Genomic DNA, 20,499 nt, shown 5'->3' on the forward strand with positions numbered 1-20,499 from the left:
TCCCTACACACACTCTTTACAAGTAGCTATGTATTTTCTTCTTGCATCCCTATCAAATGGGACGGTATATTAGGAAGAAAGATGTAAGAACCCACAGACATGTAAATCTAGATTTAAAAGTGTAAACTCCACTCAAGGCTCTGTTCTTTAGATTTATTATCTTTATTTGCTCAGAGACTCCTAACTAATAGACAATACTAGGGTGGGACTGGATGAAATTTATCTTCTATGACTCTGGATTGCAGTCTCTGTAAAGCATAAGAATTGTACCAGTATAGTCTCTGCTGGAAAATTATATAACATACAATCACATAAGGTATGGTGAGCATATTTACTAAAGCTATAGAGTTTTCTATACTGAAGAAAAATCATAGCTTTTTGAAAGGCTAACCACTGTACTTGGAAATGTATTTACTTTCTCCTTGTAAGGAGGCAAACTGGTACCACAGCACTAACTTGCACTACTTTCTTAAACTATGATTAGTATTAGTAAGCTATATACATTAAACACAGGTGTTATCCAGGCACACAAGAAGTTTTGTTCCAGTTATGTACTCAGTTTTCAGTTCTAATTCTAACTTCTCCAAAGTACTTCATTGAAGCAAATAGCTCATGTAAATAACCTTACAGTTAGACAAACAGAAAAAAAAGGGTGCATTTTGCACATTCTCCAGTTTCCAAAGTTTCTCTTTGTACTGCTCTAAGTATCTACTAATAAAAAAAACATATGCACTTTGGTTTCTGAAAGTCCTAGAAGCAGCACCCATTTTTCCAGTTCACAAAACCAAGTGAGCGCTTCCCAATGTAAACAAAAATACATACAGAATTAAGAAACATGCACAGCCAGGAGAGCACAAAAATCAATACCTGACCAGAACAACACATAGCAAGAGAAAGACATGTAAAGATCACAAGCAAAGGACAGGTATCATTTATAATTCTTATGTCAACTTGTTTCACTTGGAAGATGCTAAACAAACTAAAACAAAGCATATGGCAAACACTTGAACAATCTCAAAGGGCTTCTCCCCAGTATCAGCCTTCCACCACCTAATATCTTGCTGCATATGAGAAAAAAACTCACAGCAATGCCTATCAAAAGAAAACTTCCTATCTAACCTTACTGGTTTTACAGCTTTCAAATCAGCCATTGCTGCACAGTAGGTGACACCTTGCCAATCCCTCTGAAGATCCTTGACCAGAGGTAACTGGGCACTGTGAGAATTAACAAGGATTCCTGTTCCAGATTACCACTTTTGTGAGAGAAGGTTTAAAGTGCCTGGGACTTCCAGCCTTCCCCAAATTGTTCTTCAGAGACAAGTTCTTAAGTGTATTGGTGCTGCTGCTTAAACAACAATAAGGAATAGTATTCTGACAGGCCACACAACATCTAGTTGATACTAAACAACAGTGGGCATGCAGATGAAAAGGACTGACCCATATAAAGCACACAGCCACATAAATTTTAAAAAGAATGATGTACAAACCTAGACAAGAACCACCAGCTTCCTCAGAACACTCAGTCAGAAGATGTGTATTAAGAAAAGTATACCAAGCTTCCAAAAGTCTGCTCAGAGAATTCGTACCAGGCATTTTGCCAATGGATATCATTAACAGTTTCAGTGATCTCCCCTTGGAGAGGGGGCTGCCAAGACAAATCCGCTTAGTTATACTAGAAAGGTTAAGTGAGGTCAAAAAGTCCCACCTCTCCCCAGCTGTGGGTACTTCACCAGTTTGATAATTTTGATAAAGAAATAAATGAATGCTATAGATATTTATGTTTAATTAGTCTGATGCCAGCAGAGTTTCTAATAACCTGTATTATACTTGGGTTTGTGTCTGTTTTGATTAGCTCTTTTAAAAGCCAACCAGCTCTGTCACCCTACTGGAATAGTCTATTTTGCACAAGTCAAGGCCATTTGAGACCCCTGGGCTATATGTACCCTGACAGCATGGCTCGCCACTTCCAGCTTCTCCAGCAAGACAGTAAAATAAAAGGGACACCAGATGTACCTGAATCTCCAGGCAGTTTTCTGTCTCCCTTTAGGTTAAGGTAAACAAGCAAGGCTGTTTATTTTCTTCTGAAGGCTTAAGAAACAACTGTGCTTGGTAACACACTTCGAAATCCATGGCCAGCATAGCAGACAATACCTCAAGGATATTATCTACTATACAAAGCAAAGCTTCTAAACATTCACCTGTTCTCTAAATTTTCTATGCACAGGAGGCAAGAATTAATCTCCTCTTGAGAATAATACTTTTACAGTTGGTCTTTATGGCAACAAAGGCATAACTGAAAATTTAATAGTATCATTATAACATTTAGTATCCTATCAAAATAGATAGCCACGATGAGTACTGAGAGATATTGATTCAAACACATTCTTCACAGTGCAATGTTCCCTTTTCAGTTATTTCAAGATTAAGTTTCTTTGCCTTACTAGTCTAAAAGAACTGGACAAGAAACACACCCAAAAGAAATTGAGTTTTTGAACAGAAAACATTAATTGAAGGGTCAGAATTTTCTCTGAAAGAACCAGTAACAAACAGTACACCAATAGCCTGCAATGACCTTGGATAATTTTACTAGCATTTTACTGAAAGATCTCTTTGAAATGAAAGTATTTTCCACTCTCATCATTGCTACATGGTAAGCCAGCAAACTACAGATACTATGGGTGCAATCTTAATACAATACAGTAGTTTCATATCTATTACCCTAGCATTAAAAGAACACTAAATTATTAAGGACCTACTTCTCCAAGGTCCCACAACCTCTCAAATACATCACCACAACTAAAAGTAGGTAGTCATGCTGAAGCTGTGTTCATGAGAGATTTGGGGTCTGCTGTACTCCAAGACTGCTCAACAGCACAGACCATACCACCTGCAGCAGTAACTGCCCTGAAATGAGCAAGGCATGTATCGATCTCCCTCCAAAAAAGAAAAAGAAAAATAATCCCCAACTGAAACCTTGAAAAAGCACCCAAGCAGACTGCTTTTTTAGAAAGCACCCTTCCCCACCCTGTAACATCTAAAAGAAAGAGAAGACTATAATGGAAAATCTGGACAATCCTGGAGTTTGCTACTAACGGGTTAAATTGACTCTGCTTACATTCTTTCATTTAGTGCTGCTTTACTGTACACACATCTCAACTTTTCTTTAGAAATCATGCTCAATATAGAACAGTTTTCTGATTTTAAAGGAAACACATTTGCACTGAAAAGATGAGAATTCTCTTCCATGCAACACACATACCTTCTGAAATGCATAAGAAATCATGACAGCTAAGTCTGAGAAAGGATAGAATAGAAAGAATAGAATAATGAACATCTGAGAAAAACATTTTTTGAAGTTAGAAAGATTTTACACAAAGTTAAAGTGATCCAAGTTTTTCTAAAATTACAATTCTTACTTCTCTGATTGACAGTCTTGCATCAGTTTACTCCACTAAATATTCATTATACCAACTATACTTTCTGATGTTTTGTTAGCTTCTTTCCTCCTAGCACTGTGACAAAAACAGAGTTACTCTTTCTACAGATCACACACCCCTCTAAGCTGCTGGTTGCAAATGCTCCTCTCAAAGGTAATTTATTTCTGGATCTTGCCAATTATTAGTACTTGTTAGGTGATCTACACTGTCCCACGGCAGTGACACATAAATATTTAAAGCAATTAAAACAGACAATATATTTACAACAATTTTCTAAAGGACAAAATGAACATACACAATAGCTTTGTCAGGTTTTTCCTGTAATTCTATGGTAGCTTATTCTGCCTTTCTCATGTAGCCTGTAGTCCTGCAGACTATCTACCTCAAAAAAAAAAAGTCCTAAAGGGACTTCAGGCACATTTATGTCATTGCTGGAAATTCAGCTTTGTTGCAAGTGTTTTTGACTAGTTTTGTAACACATACCATTTTATTTGGAAATAGAGTAGTACTGATTTTGACACTGCCTCTTTAAAATCTTTACCCAGCTTAACTCTTGAAGAACTTTCCAAATATGTGCATTATGACATATGTATCACTTAAGTCCTCTGAGCATTAGATTTGTATTTGTACACAATTAGAGTAAGGCTCAAAAATGTGTAACAGAATTGTACTTCCACATAAAAATAAGATACTAACTTGGAGAGAGACATGAACATACGGACACTATTTTTTGATGCACAGGTAAGACCTGCAATTAAAGCCTGATCTTTGCCTAAGAAAACATCTGTTTTCTTCAATTTGTAATTACTAAAATTAATTCCAATCCATCAACACATTATTTTTAACTCTGAAATCAATCACTTTAAAATCCAAGATATTTTCAGCTACACAATTTACCCATAAGTGATACTGTAGATCAGGTTCAAATTATGAATACCATTTTCTTCACAGTTATGTTTCAAACATTTTATAACCCTCTCCTTTTATTCTGCCAGTGTTGACATTTGTAATATAAACAAACCAGATTTGTGCCTTAAGGAATTTGATACTGCTACATATTAAATTAAGTTTCTCATACATAACTCTTGTCAGGAAACTGACTAAAAGATCACAATGTTTAACAGGATCAGAACTGGAAATATGCTTACTGGTAGATTTTTATATTTTTTAATTAAGACTATACCTCTCTGACACTTTTTATCATATACAGAGCAGGAAACTGATGAACAGTGAACACAGTTTCACAATGCAGATTAGCAGATCAATCATTAGAGAAAGGAAAAAGTCTTCTAAAATATCTTCTTTTAAAAGTGTTACTTTTAAAAATGCAAAATGGCAGATGATCACACATGAAAAGGTTTAGCATTGGGTAATTGCAGACAGTAATAATAATGGGAAACATACAGTATTCTTTAGTGATCTCCAGTACTATCATTGCCTTGCTACTATAAAGGGACAACAAAAGGAGGCTTCTATCATACCTTGTATGGTCACAGCTGGATTCTAATTCAAAAGGGGAATTCTGATTGTCCACACAAAAAAACTTTGGCAAAAAACTACGTCTCTGTTTCAACCCTCCTCTTTGAATCAGGGAGATGAGCAGAAGAAAACCAGCTAACAATCTCATAAGTACTTGTTTTATGAATCTGGCCCTCAGTCAAGAAGTGACAGTGAAAAGACTTTTAATCACCTTCTGATCAGAATTTAGTGGATTGTATCTAAGTTCAAGGGTATTAAAACGTGCAAAGGAGACTATGAAAAAATGGCTAGGTTATAGATTTTAACTTCTTAACTAGAAAATTGACTCAAAATAGATTTTCTAATTTACAATGAATCAAAAGAAAAAACATTAGACCATAGCAAAAGTGGCATAATGTATCAAAAAGCAAATGAATAAACATTTGAAAAGATTTATTATTAGAAATCGTAATAAATTTTGGAAAGATGAATCGATTTTAGTTAAAAGGTATAACTGACAATTTATTGGGTGGGAAGATGCATTATTTTCCAATTGTTATCCACCTACAGTAAAACTGATTTGTGTCCTATTGTATTTTATGGAAAAGGAGAGAGCAACTTTCAGTGATTTAGATTAAATGTATTAATCATAACCAGGCACTGTGAACTATATATCTACTATTAAAGAAGATTTTTGACATTTAATTCTGTAGCAATATTTTGGCTCTGTACCACTCTTCCTAAATCCAATTCCTGCTACAGTTGGCAGATTTCTCCCTTTTAATTTTATGGGACTTCAAGTAGCATTTAACCACCCATGCGGTAAATAATGCAGGATTAGAAATATTTAGTGTTTTGTTTCCCTTTGAAGAGTACTAATCCATCAACCCCCAAATATTTTAAAAACATTTTCCACATTCTAGTAATATTTAACGTAAGATTCAGTAATATATCCTATGTAAATGAAGCTGTTTTCCTGAAGCAAAAAATTCACATTAAACCCTAAAGAAAATATGCGTATACATCACTTATATAGGGCAACTAATTTTACAAAGCCATCGGTTTGTGTACAAAGAGAAGTTTAATAAATCCTTCAGAGTTTTAAAATATTATATATGATGTTACTATTACATCGTTTATTCTTAATAATCTGACAAAATATAGTTAACACTGTAACTATAGTTATAGTGTTCTCCTGAAGAAGGGATAACAATATATTTTGGAATATTTATGCCCAACTTAACACTGAAATGCTAGCATTTATTTATGCAAAAACGTCCCTCATTTTTATGCAGTCATTTCCTGTCTTTTGTTCAAGTGCTGTAATTTTACTGCACGGGAAAGCAGCCTTATGGTAACTTCTAACAGGCAATGAAGTTATTCTAGGTACTGCAAGCTGTCTTAAACTGCCTTAGACCTACACTAATGATTAGATTCCAGTTTTTAAAAAAGCAAAGAGAGAAAACAGTATGGCATCAAAATCTGCATGTTTTCTTTTTCAAAGCATAATAGCATGGCCTAAGAGGAAACAGGTGTATTTTTCTCCACTCTATTATCTATCAAGAATAAAAATGTAAACTACTGTAAACCTACCATATCTATCTGTTTAGGTCTTTGTAAAATAAAACTTTCAGAACCAAAGAATCAAATGAGAAGGATTCGGTGAGTAGGGTAATTGGGGCACATTTTATCTAACGCTGTTCAAAGTGAATTGCACAAATGTTTTTAAAAAAACAACCCAACAAAACACGTCTAGCAGGACAGTTCAGTTTGGTCATTTTCTTACTGCTAGCAGGTGGGCATTTTCAGTTCTCTGAACTGAGGCTAAGTTTATTCTGCAGGAGTGCCAAGTCAGGCCTCAGAAATAACAGAATAAGAGTGTTATTCTCATACTTACAAATACAGGCTTTAAAATTCACCTGTCAAACAGGAGACTAACTAAAGTTAATAGTGAGAAAAGGAAAACCAAACCACCAAAAAAATTTCTATCATTAGAAGCAAGTAAGAGTTTGCCAGGGGCTGAGAGGAGCAGATTTTGAACAGTTTTCAAAAATGTTGGACTGAAAGGGTTCACTTCATCAGTGAAAATAGTTATGTTTCATTTGGAAAAGAAATGAAAAAAAACCAGCTGTTGTCTCCTAATTGAAGGGACAGTAATTAAAAGGCAAGGATCAACAGTTTCATAGACCACTCCCATTGGAAGTACTGATGTTAAAAAATCTCTTCTTGTCCTTTTTATTTGTAATTCAGTATTTGAAAAAATGGTTTAAGTACACAAAAAAGATCACAGTTATTTTGAAACAACCATGCCAACATTATGTGTAGGTTTTCCATCAGGAGACCACTACACAGAGGAGCTTCAAATTTTCCTGTGACTCACCTCACAACTCACAGCATTATTAATTTACTACCTTCAGGAAATGACCTTTCTGTTCTAAGTTTGCTTATTACCATTTATTTTAAGTTATCATTGCCGTCTCTGATAATGGATTAACATGTTTTAAAAACTATTCACTCCTGCAACTCATTCAATTTGAAGATCACTCAGAAACACAGTAAAAAACCCTACAGTTCTGTAAAGGGTCTCTTCTACGTTCAGTTACATGTTTACTTGCCGCAAATGCCATGTGATAATGATCAGAAGAGGCACTCCCTGAGAAGTTTTAAGTACTTTCTTCCCTCAAAACTATGCTCTCAATATGCATATTTGATTTTCTTATTTTGAGGAACAAAATATAGCAAACATACCAGTTTCCAGTTAAGTCACAGGTAACTTAGGCTACAATTGTGCTTCACTTCACTTCTATATGGTTATTTTTAACAGGTTATAGAACACTGTCTCTCTGTCTAATTACCTCTCACTTTACAAAAGCAGTGGAATAATTTTTTTGTGTAATTCAATTTCAACACAAAGCATCATGTGTGTTTGCTACTTTATTTTCTGTGCTATACTTAAGTTATTTCACAGCTGCATCTCCATGACAAATTACTGGAGAAGACATTAAAAATCCAGTTTAATTCACTAGTTTTACAGCTGCCTCTTACGCTGTGTATAAGCCTTACAAACTCAGCCTGTATACAGGAAAAAAAAAAGGCCACAAGATTTTAAGTTTCCATTTGTATTTTTGTTAAAAATCAAACAACATTAAAACATTTTAATTCCTTGTCTTTGTCTTATAATAATGATTTGAAAGATCAGCTGCTAAATGAACATAAAGTAAAACTAGAACAGACCTAGCAAACAAAATAAATTAGTGCATCTGAGTATAAGTTGTCTATCTCAGAATAAGTCTACAAGGTCACTATTAACAGGCTTAACCTAGATGCCCAAAGATAGGCAAAGTATTTTATTAGATATTTAGAGTGCCATAATTTTCCCAACACATGAAATGCAACCAAAAAACACAGATTGACTATGTTAAGTTGCTTCATCTATTGATAGCCCTTATTCTTCCATACCACGTATTTCAGGCAAAAAAGGGAATTTTCCTCCTATGGAATGGAAAACAGACTCATGTGAATGAGCTATTATGGTTTGAATTAGCAATAAACTTTGAACAGTTCAGGAATTGTATCCAATCTTGTACTTGCTTTCATTTTAAAAATTTTAAACAAAGTGTTGGCTGAAATTACTGTCATGATTTACTTGACATTTATGATGTTGCTACAGCATAAATGAGATCTTGCTCATTAGCTAAGCCATGGTATATATGCACATTCTCTTTGCTTATGGCACATATGGTTTTCTGTCTATTCTCAACATTAAATTACCAACTGACTCAAGCTCAATATGACACTGGATACGAGATGGTGTTCTACCATTCATTGTTAAAAATGCTGCTATTGAGGCATTAAGAAATTTCTAGAAGAGACATCTGGGTGAAATTTTTGCAGAAAATATACTAAAACAGATTACATTTAGACATTTTTTCCACTGGAATTGCACTAAAACATAACCATCAAAGAAACAATATAGACTTAGGAAGTCAAACCAAGCAAATTCCAGATGCCTGCAGAATAAGCATTTCAGGCAGACAAGACACCAGAAAGGGGAACTTCTTTTGATAAACAGCAGAAAACAAGAAGAATAATTATACTGCCTCATATTTTGAAGTCAGAGGTTTTAAAAATTATTAATATCTCTAAAGAGTGCTGTAGAACTATATTAACTGTGTTTTCAAGAAGGACATCAACTGAAGAATAAAAGGGATATATATCATTATTTGTCCAGATTTAAAAGCAAACATAAGTGAAATTATAGATGACTATCATTTGAGCAGTTGTTAAGGTGAATTACAAAGCATACTGCTCAAACAGTACAGAGCACTTGTCACAATGAATAAACCACAAGATGCATTTAAGAAGTAAGGAGCACATTTGGCATTTCTGAGACTAATGCTGGAGGGCAACTATTTTGCTGAAGTGGCATGCTGGTTTTGACACTATACTTAAAGTGAGGGTCCAAGAAAAGAGACTAAGTCACCACATTGACCAAGAAAAAACATCATAAGCTCTGTTGCACAAACAGAATCTTCATTTCTTGATAAAACACAATTTTTACTTCTACAAGCTATTAATTGCCTTATGTATTTAAACTATTTTTTCCTTGATGAGCATACGTTTTTATTAAGAATGAAACTACAATTGAAAATATCTTCTCAGCAAGTTTGCTGATGACATGAAGCTGGGAGGATTGGCTGATTCACCTGAAGGCTTTGCAGTCATTCAGCAAGTTTTGGACAGGCTGGAAAGCTGGGCAAAGAGGAATATAATGAGGTTCAACAAGAGCAAATGCAAAGTCCTGCACCTCGGAAGGAGTAACAAAATGCACCAGTACAGGTTAGGAGGTGACCTGCTAGAGAGCAGCTCTGTGGAGAAGGACCCTGAAATCCTGGTAGACAACAAGTTATCCATGGGACAACAGTGTGCCCTTGTGGCCAGGAAGGCCAAGGGTATCCTGGGGTGCGTTAGGAGGAGTGCATCCAGCAGATCGAAGGAGTTTCTCCTCTCCCTCTACTCAGCCCTGGTGAGACCTCACTTGGAGTACTGTGTTCATTTTTGGGCTCCCCAGTACAAGAGGGACAGGCATTTACTTGAGAGAGTCCAATCGAGGCCTACGAGTATGATTAAGGTACTGCAACACCTGCCTTACAAGGAAAGGCTGAGACCTGGGGCTTTTCAGTCTAGACAGGAGAAGACTGAGGGGAGATCTAATTAATGTCTGTAAACACATGAGGGCTGGGCATCAAGAAGGCAGGGACAAGCTCTTTTCACTTGTGCCCTGTGATAGGATGAGGGGCAATGGACTCAAACTAGAGCACAGGAAGTCCTACCTCAACACCAAGAACTTTTTTACTGTGAGGGTTACAGAACACGGAGATAGGCTCCCCAGAGAGGTTGTGGAGTCTCCTTCTCTGGAGACTCTCAAGACCTGTCTGGATGTCTTTGAGTGATTTACCCTAGTTTTTGGTACTCCTCTGGCAGAGCGATTGGACTCAATCTTCGGAGGTCCCTTCCAACCCCTAACATTGTGATTATGTGAAAATAAGCCACCCACAACAAAAGAACAAAACAAACACATTGTTGCCTTCAACAGTTAGAGCCTTTACAACTATTGCAAGCCGGCTGAAGTTTTCTCTAGTTATTTTCATGGCAGAGGGGTTTTACATTTAGGCAACAGAACTAATAACAAAATTGACCGTCCTTAGATTTCTTCAAATCTTAACATTTGGTATTTCAGTTACCAGTAAGTCGTTTCTGGTTCATCAACTGCAACTTTAAATGAGAAAGAAACACTGTGGTATTATGTAAGCCTGTTTACTGGTTGGAAAACACCAAGATAAAGTGATAGTTACAAAAGTGACACAAAAATCACTGTCAGTTGAAACAAACACAGGTTGTAAGCCAGGCTTTATTAGACCATTTAGGTCTCACAAAGGATGATTAAAATTCAAAATACTTTGTAATAATGACAATGATATTAACAAAACTGATCTGCTAATTCTAGTGCCCTGCCTTGAAGGATCAATATCGAACTGTACCTTAAGTATAGGTACCACCATTGATACTACCAGTGATGGGAACCACTTTGAGAAACACTCACCTACTATGAACCATGGTACAGGTGTAATTATGTTTCCTTCGATGAGCACATATGCCAAGCTATTACAAAAGTCACTAAAAGCTTCTACTCTTCCATCAGTTGTTTACTATGACAAGTGGAACAAATATATTAAGATTGTATCAGCACAAGTGAAAACTTTACAAAAAATGCACTTGAAAATTATTTGAGGAAAAAATAGCTTCTTAGTATGCAAAATACAAAGCAGGTATAAAAACAGTAAGCAGTTCCCCAAAAACTATTAGGTATATGAAGTTAAGAACATCTCAGATATCATCATCTGCAATATTTGCATTCCACTTTTGAAATCTAACTGAAACTTTTTTTTTTTCTATAACTAAGTCTAAAGTCTAGGAGAGTGCCATTTGAGTCACTCCCTGGGAAGACTAGCATTTTTGCCAATAGTGACTGAACACTGGAAGAAACTGAGGTGGAAACTGCCATCTCAGGAGAGCCTCCTCTGGTAACAACCTGAATTTTTCTGTCAGAAAAAAACATCTGCTGCAAGCACATGAGTGTAGGAAACCACCTACTCCTCAAGGAAGTTTTTCCCCTCTACTCTATGTTGTAAAACTAAGGTATTGAGTTAACTAAAGTGAGGATTAAGAGTACGATTTAATCACTACATTTTACCTAACCAAATAAAAATTTAAACCAATTACAAAAAAGGAAGAATTTTTAAAAATACAAGGACAATGCAGCAAGGAAGTAGCTGAAAATATATTTGATCACAGGAAATCTTAATACAATCCCCATTGCAAAAAAACAAAAGCTCCTACCCTCTTACCCATGTAAAGAAAAATTCATTTACTGCTTTAGCAGCATAAAGTTTCACAATGTCATACTCAGAGAGAGGTCTAATATTCCTAATCTTGAATGCATAAAAGTCTGGAATCCAACAGGAGTTTTGTTTTGCTATCAGATATCTTCTAATATCACTCACATTACCACAGTTTCAAGTAGAGACTTCTACTCCAAATAACAAAAGTCATTAACTGAAGCAAATAATTAAAACACCGCAGCTAAGTTATTTAATGTAGGTCATTGAAATGAAATTGTGTTTTATCTAACTGTATGGCACACACTCATTAAAAAATATTCTCAACAATACTTGAGAAGCAGTGTTTTACCAAAAGCTGCAGAGCATCGATAAAGAAGTTTCTGACCAATAGTGTAAAAACAATGCCCAACTTTCTCTTTCAGGAAATGTCCCTTAGATCTGTAAAAAGATTTCTTACCTAACGTAATTTCACTCAATTTCCAAAATAATCCGACAAGAAAAAGATTCCTGAAATCACCTGTTTCATTAGTTAGGAAGAACTTCAAAGCAGAAATGTTTCGTTTTACATTTTGAAAACAGTTGACAAAACACGAGTACTCAAATACATCTTTTCTCCTTACATCATGAGAGTAGCTGTTATTTGATGACAATTTTTTGATAAAAACCTCCCTTTGAACTTTTAAAAAAAGGTCACAGGATTTGACAGAAATACCCAGATGCCTTCAGAAAACAGGTCTCAGGCACACAGCTTTCATTCCTTATATACTTTTGAAATCATTATTACTGCATAGTCAAGCTCAATACTACACTGTTCCAAAAGAAAACACAATCCTAGGAGTGCAAGATTTAAAGTAGGCTGTCTTTAATATAATAAAATCAAACCCCATGACATAAACATGATGGACAGAAAAATTAGGCCGAGTTACAAGAAAGCATCCTTTTATTGGTCATGCTTTTTTGCACTTCAACCCAGTGAAATAATTTTCCAACTTCTCACCCAGACAGTGAATCTAGGCAGGAAGAGATGATGTGTAAGAGTCCTCAAACAAAACCTTATAATGTCTCTCCTTGTCTCCACAAAGGAACTGTATCTACAACCATGCCAGAACAGCTAGGACAGCAGTAATGACTTTTAAAACCTTCACTTATTTATAAGGAGGACTTGTGAACAAAAGTGAAATTTTTCAGTCATTGAGCACTAAGTTGAGCAAAACACTTATATTGAACAAAATAAAGCATCATGTTCTATTTTCACTATGATTATTAACTCTTATTTTCTTTAACTAGGGCTTTTGTGATCTCCCCAGGAATACATCTGAGAAAAGCACAGTGGCCTTAATCACTGAAGGTGAAGAGTTAATCTAGTATACAGTATCATAGAAATGCACCTAAAATGTTAGGTTTCTGATTTTATTCTGCTAAATATCAAAGCTTCACATATAATTTGTTGGAAAGGACAGAGATACAGTACTAGATAAATGACATGCAAGTGTATAAACACATAGAAAAAAGACAGGATAAAAAAAACCACTCCTTCTAAAAAATCTACTAAATTGTAGAGCTTCTGCATGACATAAAATATGTGGAGGTTCTGAATAGCTGATTGGATCATATATAACTGCAGAATTCAGCAAAGTTCAGTAAGATGCCATGCAGTGTATCTTACTAAATGAGTCCATTAAATACTAGTATGAAAACACATGTATCATGTTTCCAATAATAATTACAAAGTAACTGCTAGCAACTTCACATAGGCAGGATCAAAAGCATAGTGTATTAGGAAAGTCACATTTTTCTGTTTCTTTTCAAGTAAAGTTCTGCTACAAGTAATGCTGCTACAAAGCATAGCAATGAAGGCATGAACAGCCAGAATTATAATTTTATGCCAAAATATATGCCTGAAAAATCGTTTAGTTACAGATGCTATTAAAAAGATGCTTATCATGTAAATTGGAAAATCCAAAGAATATAAGCAAGTTGTGATGATTATTTTTTTTTTCCATTTTTTTTTTGCTCAGCTTATTCAGTTGTCAACTGCTGTGTGATAACTCATTCAACCTGCACCTTGGATTAGGTGAAGGTTTTCATAGTATTTGTATGCTGGGCTTTTACTTCTCTTGCTTGTCCAATGCGCATGAACATTAAAAAAAAAAAAAAAAGTGTTTTGACTCAAAGGCATTATACTTGACAACAGAAAGACCCATGAGTTTCTTTAAATTAAGCAACTCATCAATTAAATTAATCTAGACAGAATCTAAGTGCCAGCTGTGGCTACTTCAAATTAAAGTTGACTAACTAGTTCATAAAGGGCAGCTTTCCCTCTGATTCTCAGCTCCCACTGCTTCTAAAAACCATGGAGTGAAACTGACATAAGCTCAGTTTCCCAGGTATATAGCAAGTAATAATCACACTCTTTGCCTGATGTTTCTCTTACAAAATAACACCCAGGCAGTTGCGCATTAAACACTTCTCAAGGTATTATCATAGCTATTTATTCTGGCTTCCCTGAACCAGCAATCTCTTCAAGTCTCTGCTAATCAATATAACTGTGAACCTTCAAATAAACTCTTTTTGGAAAGTTTAAACACACATTGAATGTATGCAAAGGGCTAACTATATGCTTACATTCCCTAAATACATACTACACATCCATAGACTGAACACAGGATATAATGTGTCTTTTACATAGTGTATCTCAGTAGGCAACTCAATTTTTTACTCTGTTTCCTTTTAAAAGTCCATATAAAAACAGTGATAAAGACATCAACCTCCTAGCTGCTAAAAAACAATTAAGTCACACCACAACTCTGTTCAATGACTTGAGTCTGTGCTGTTCTTTCCTCAGGATATTAATCTTTCTAAAAGCATTCTTGCTCTTGTTCACTGTTACCATCTAATAGCAGTAATTACTTCTTGTTCTATGTTATCAGATGTCACAGGTATTAAATTACTCTTTTTTTGTCATTGGATTGAAGTATCTAAAAAAGACTTTCTGTGAGAAGCAATCATTGACAGAAGGAAGCATGTGAGCTCAGGCTTATACAGCTACATTTGCAAAGACAGATGCAGCAGATGTGCCCACAAACATAAATAGTCATTAGGAAGGTCGGAATCTGAAAAGCCAACTACACATTCATTCTATATAAGGCATATAGACTCCTGCCTAAAACACAGTGGCATAGAAGGTACGTTCACGGGTCAACCTTGTTTCACAACGCTATGTAAATGATATATTTAATAACTGGAGGTAACTGGATTATCAGTCTTTAGTAGATTGGCTTGCGTTCTTGTTATATAAGGAACTATGATACCATATTTATATATATCATATCATGACTGGAAGATAAAATGGGCTCCTAAGGACAATCCAGAAAGTGTAGCAGAAAATAAACATTAGGATTTTTATTATATATACACATTCACAATATATCTTCATCAATTGAAATTTAATCACCTTTTTACAATTTAGAGAAAAAAGCCATTTTTAGGGTAGTTAAGCCATGTATCATCAATACCATGAAGCTAACCTATCAGTTATAATAGCTCCTATAAAATACCAGAATGAAATTGCAATAAGCCTAGAAAATGGGCTACAAATCCCAGATATGCTCAGGCAAGCACTGAACCAAAAATAAAAATAGGTAGATAGGAAACCAAGAACTGGATAGCATTTATCTAATTCATGACCACTAACACCAGAGATCACAGGCCAAGGTTTTAAAGCATCTTATTCAGCTCCAAGTTGCAATTATTGGACAGGGACTTCAATTATAAAAACCTTCCCTCTTCAAAATGAGTTAAATTTTTAACAGTCCCTTTCTATTCTCTCCACATATAATACCTCTTACATTTCTCAGAAGCATATTACTTTGTTCAGGCAAATTAAAATTTGAAAATATTCAATGCTGTTAAATAATAAAGAACATCAATGTTGCAGTATTTACTATAATGGGATATGTTTATCACATACTGATAGTCTCCCACGTTCTCTTCTTTTCTAAACACTGTTCTGTTAAGAAAGGAAGAGACTGCACTATGACAAATAAATTCTAAAATTTTTAATTTAAAAGGTCAAGTCTTTTCCTCATGCCCTCTTCCAAGGAGAAAATTCTTAAAAATTCATCAGTCTTAATTTTTTAAAAAGCTACGGGAAGATCCAATGATTTGATTGTACAAAAAAGGACAGTTGGATTTTTTCCTTCTTTTATAAATGTTGCTCCTAGAGCTGAACACACCAAAAAACCCCACAAAATCTCTCATTTGTAGTTACAGCCTCAGAATAAAATCGGTCCCAGAAATTAATGATGTCTGTGAGAGGTGCACTGCTAACTTGCATTAGATTTTTCTCTGTCCCCAGACCAGACAGAAGTCAACCAAACAAAAGAAAATAAGGACAGATTTTTCAAAGCAGACCTTTTGGGGAAAAAAATAAATATGCTTTCAGTATCAGAAAAATTGAAAACACTTGGGTTTGATTTTTATTTTAAGAGGAAAGAGAGACCTGCTTTCATATACATAAGAGATAAATAATGCCCCCATACACACACCTTTTCCTACACCCAGGTGAAAAAAGACTTGAGAAACAGTATCAGACTTTTTCTGCCATTCAAGTATACAGAAATACTCCATTATAACCAAAGTGCAACATGAAGAGACTACCTATTAAAAAAAGCAAATGCACAATATCAGGCTGCTGTGACATTGTAGTCTCACAGTTCCATTACCCTTCTGCAACATTAAGAAACAAGCACAAGAGGAACAGAGTTGTTTGTTTGTTGTTGGTTTTTTTTTAAAAAAAAACAAACAAAAAACCTAAAAACAGTGCACATTAGATTACAGTACTAAAAGCACCTACCAATGCATTCTGGTTTCCTGAAGCCTTTTTTATGTTTCTTGCAGGCACTCCATGAAGATGACTAAGTCTACTCTGGAAACCTAAAAAAAAAAAAAAGGGACAAATTGATCTAAGAGTACTTCCTATACCATAAAACTGAAAAAATTTACCACTACATACCAATCTATTAATCTGATGTCGTTTAAAAATATCTTAGTACTGCCAAACATTGTGGTGGAAGCAAAGAGCACAGAATGGGAACAGTGAGAGAAATGCTATGTCGTCATGAAAATCAACAAGTCTGTAGATATTCTTACAGACATCCTGACTCTATGCACAGTTGGCTGCATAAGCAGTGCATACTGAATTACAATAGGAAAGTGATTTTTGCACCGCTTATAATTCATTAGTATTAGAAAATGTCAAATCTGGTGAATATGCAGAGATTAAGCCCTCAGAAACAATTCTAAGCATCTGGAAAATAAGCCTCACAAAAGAATTCAATACATTCAGTGTGTAAAGGAGTTTGAAAGTGATTTGACCACTGCTCACATAAAAGATCTGCAAATGAATGTGAAAGGAGATCCTCCGTGGCAGAGGAAAGGTACAACAGAATTCTTTGGCAGCAAGCTGAGTTCTGACAACTTCAGTCTTTAGACAAGAGTGGGTTACCAGCTGTAAATGAAATTTAACACCGGTACAACTTACCACTGGATATGCTGGATCCACAGTTGTCTAAAGTATTTTAAAGGAAAAGGAAAAAAAAAAAAGTTTTCTAAGATACAGTCTCAATTCTTGCTCTGAAGAAACCCTTCCCTCTTCTCTACAAGCAATATGGCCTGACCATACAGCAAAGCAAAGCAGATGGTCACTAGTCCTTCCAGACTTTGAATTAATACACTTCTATAGAATTCTAAACACTACCACAGAAGACAGGAACAAAATGGAATATAACGATTCACTTTAAATATAATTAAATATAATAACAACAGAATAAAAGATAATTCTCAAAGCAAAAATTGAGACAAAAAGAAGGGTAGGCTAACAAAATTAGTTCTACACTTTCTGACTTTTCTGACTTCTTAAAAATTATTTCTAATGATATCTTAAAAATGAAAATAGTTCAAGGGAACAAACTGGTAACTCCAAGATCTTGCCAACACTTACTTATTTTGGATAATCCACAGACGTCTTTCTACTGTACCCAAGTGATCTTACAGTTTGGATTTGCCTGATTGTTACTTACCTCTTCTTCCTGAACGGGACATAAGAGGGAAAGTACCAGTTAAGATACTTTGAAAGACTGGATCAGGCAGTTCTCTCTCCAGCTCTGCAGCATCTTCTTGTTCCCACCATGGAATGACTCCTGTAATTCCACATGCTCCACCAGATTCATTTTCATGAAACCAATCACTCTGCTCATCATCACCTGTATGAGGGCAGTATCCCCCCAAGTCCCCAAAAAAGGAGGAGCAGAGAAGATAAAAATCAAATGTTACCATCCATAAACACTCTGACAGGACAACTACTACTTTTGCTTTATAGCCATATAGCAATTACATGTATATAGCAGTTCTATTTGGAAAATGTTTCTCAATAGTATGACAAGAGTTGCTATCAACAAAACCACATAAAGCGTAATGTTTTAAAACCAATTTACAATAGCGAAAAACAATAGTAAACTAGTTAATCCTTTGGCAATAACTGCCAGGAAATCCATTTCAGTTACTGCACTTTACATATCAACAAAAACCAAGCCTTAATCTCCTGCAGGGAATTAAAAGGTATAAAACTGTGAAACTAGTTCTTTGCAGCTGATAATGGTATATAATTAGCTTAATTTCATGATTTGTATGGCTAGTAAAAGGGGAAAACAATCATGAACAGATGTGACTAAATGAAGTTAATCTGATTAAATTCATTTAGAAATAAGTTTTGAAAAAGTTGATTTTAAATGAAAACTGACAGTATCATGTGATTGAGAATTATACTGCATTATATCTCAAAGCTGGTCATTTTTACTGACAATATTTATAGATGTAGCATTTAAGTATCAGGATTTAAAGTCACAAGTAAGACAAGAATGAAAATCTGATCTTAAGCTTAGCTCATAAACACACTGGCAACTAAAAAGAAATTAATTGTTTTAAAATGTGGGGGTTTTTATACAAACCAGGCAGTTTACAGAAGATCAGAAAATATCTTCACAAAACATGGCAAGTTTCCTTGCTTACACCCAAAAACTAGATTTCAAATCAATTCTTGCTCTGAAGAAACCCTTCCCTCTTCTCTACAAGCAATATGGCCTGACCATACAGCAAAGCAAAGCAGATGGTCACTAGTCCTTCCAGACTTTGAATTAATACACTTCTATAGAATTCTAAACACTACCACAGAAGACAGGAACAAAATGGAATATAACGATTCACTTTAAATATAATTAAATATAATAACAACAGAATAAAAGATAATTCTCAAAGCAAAAATTGAGACAAAAAGAAGGGTAGGCTAACAAAATTAGTTCTACACTTTCTGACTTTTCTGACTTCTTAAAAATTATTTCTAATGATATCTTAAAAATGAAAATAGTTCAAGGGAACAAACTGGTAACTCCAAGATCTTGCCAACACTTACTTATTTTGGATAATCCACAGACGTGTTTCTACTGTACCCAAGTGATCTTACAGTTTGGATTTGCCTGATTGTTACTTACCTCTTCTTCCTGAACGGGACATAAGAGGGAAAGTACCAGTTAAGATACTTTGAAAGACTGGATCAGGCAGTTCTCTCTCCAGCTCTGCAGCATCTTCTTGTTCCCACCATGGAATGACTCCTGTAATTCCACATGCTCCACCAGATTCATTTTCATGAAACCAATCACTCTGCTCATCATCACCTGTATGAGGGCAGTATCCCCCCAAGTCCCCAAAAAAGGAGGAGCAGAGAAGATAAAAATCAAATGTTACCATCCATAAACACTCTGACAGGACAACTACTACTTTTGCTTTATAGCCATATAGCAATTACATGTATATAGCAGTTCTATTTGGAAAATGTTTCTCAATAGTATGACAAGAGTTGCTATCAACAAAACCACATAAAGCGTAATGTTTTAAAACCAATTTACAATAGCGAAAAACAATAGTAAACTAGTTAATCCTTTGGCAATAACTGCCAGGAAATCCATTTCAGTTACTGCACTTTACATATCAACAAAAACCAAGCCTTAATCTCCTGCAGGGAATTAAAAGGTATAAAACTGTGAAACTAGTTCTTTGCAGCTGATAATGGTATATAATTAGCTTAATTTCATGATTTGTATGGCTAGTAAAAGGGGAAAACAATCATGAACAGATGTGACTAAATGAAGTTAATCTGATTAAATTCATTTAGAAATAAGTTTTGAAAAAGTTGATTTTAAATGAAAACTGACAGTATCATGTGATTGAGAATTATACTGCATTATATCTCAAAGCTGGTCATTTTTACTGACAATATTTATAGATGTAGCATTTAAGTATCAGGATTTAAAGTCACAAGTAAGACAAGAATGAAAATCTGATCTTAAGCTTAGCTCATAAACACACTGGCAACTAAAAAGAAATTAATTGTTTTAAAATGTGGGGGTTTTTATACAAACCAGGCAGTTTACAGAAGATCAGAAAATATCTTCACAAAACATGGCAAGTTTCCTTGCTTACACCCAAAAACTAGATTTCAAAGGATATGTTTTTTATTTTAATTCTACTTCAAAGTATCCAAACCATGCCTCACTATTTCTGCATATAAATTATTTGGCATCTCAATTTTTAATGAGACAGGGCTAAGCAAGACATAAACAGAAGATTTATTAGACAGAATTTTCAAG

The 20,499-nt window shown here is 34.9% G+C and overlaps 1 protein-coding gene across 2 annotated transcripts in view; it reads right to left on the reverse strand.

The window, feature by feature from the left end:
• Positions 1 to 20,499, reverse strand: part of GPATCH2 (G patch domain containing 2) — a 109,433-nt gene that overhangs the window by 75,877 nt on the left and 13,057 nt on the right. For both annotated transcript variants that reach the window (XM_009994743.1, XM_009994742.1), the window contains exons 3-4: positions 19,345 to 19,527; positions 16,653 to 16,732 (exon numbers count right to left, since the gene is read on the reverse strand). In XM_009994743.1, the coding sequence (XP_009993045.1) occupies positions 16,653 to 16,732; positions 19,345 to 19,527 (263 nt within the window). The remainder of the gene's footprint in view (positions 1 to 16,652; positions 16,733 to 19,344; positions 19,528 to 20,499) is intronic.

Source organism: Chaetura pelagica, unplaced genomic scaffold (assembly GCF_000747805.2).
Source record: "Chaetura pelagica isolate M959 unplaced genomic scaffold, ChaPel_1.0 scaffold2, whole genome shotgun sequence".
Lineage (NCBI taxonomy): Eukaryota > Metazoa > Chordata > Aves > Apodiformes > Apodidae > Chaetura > Chaetura pelagica.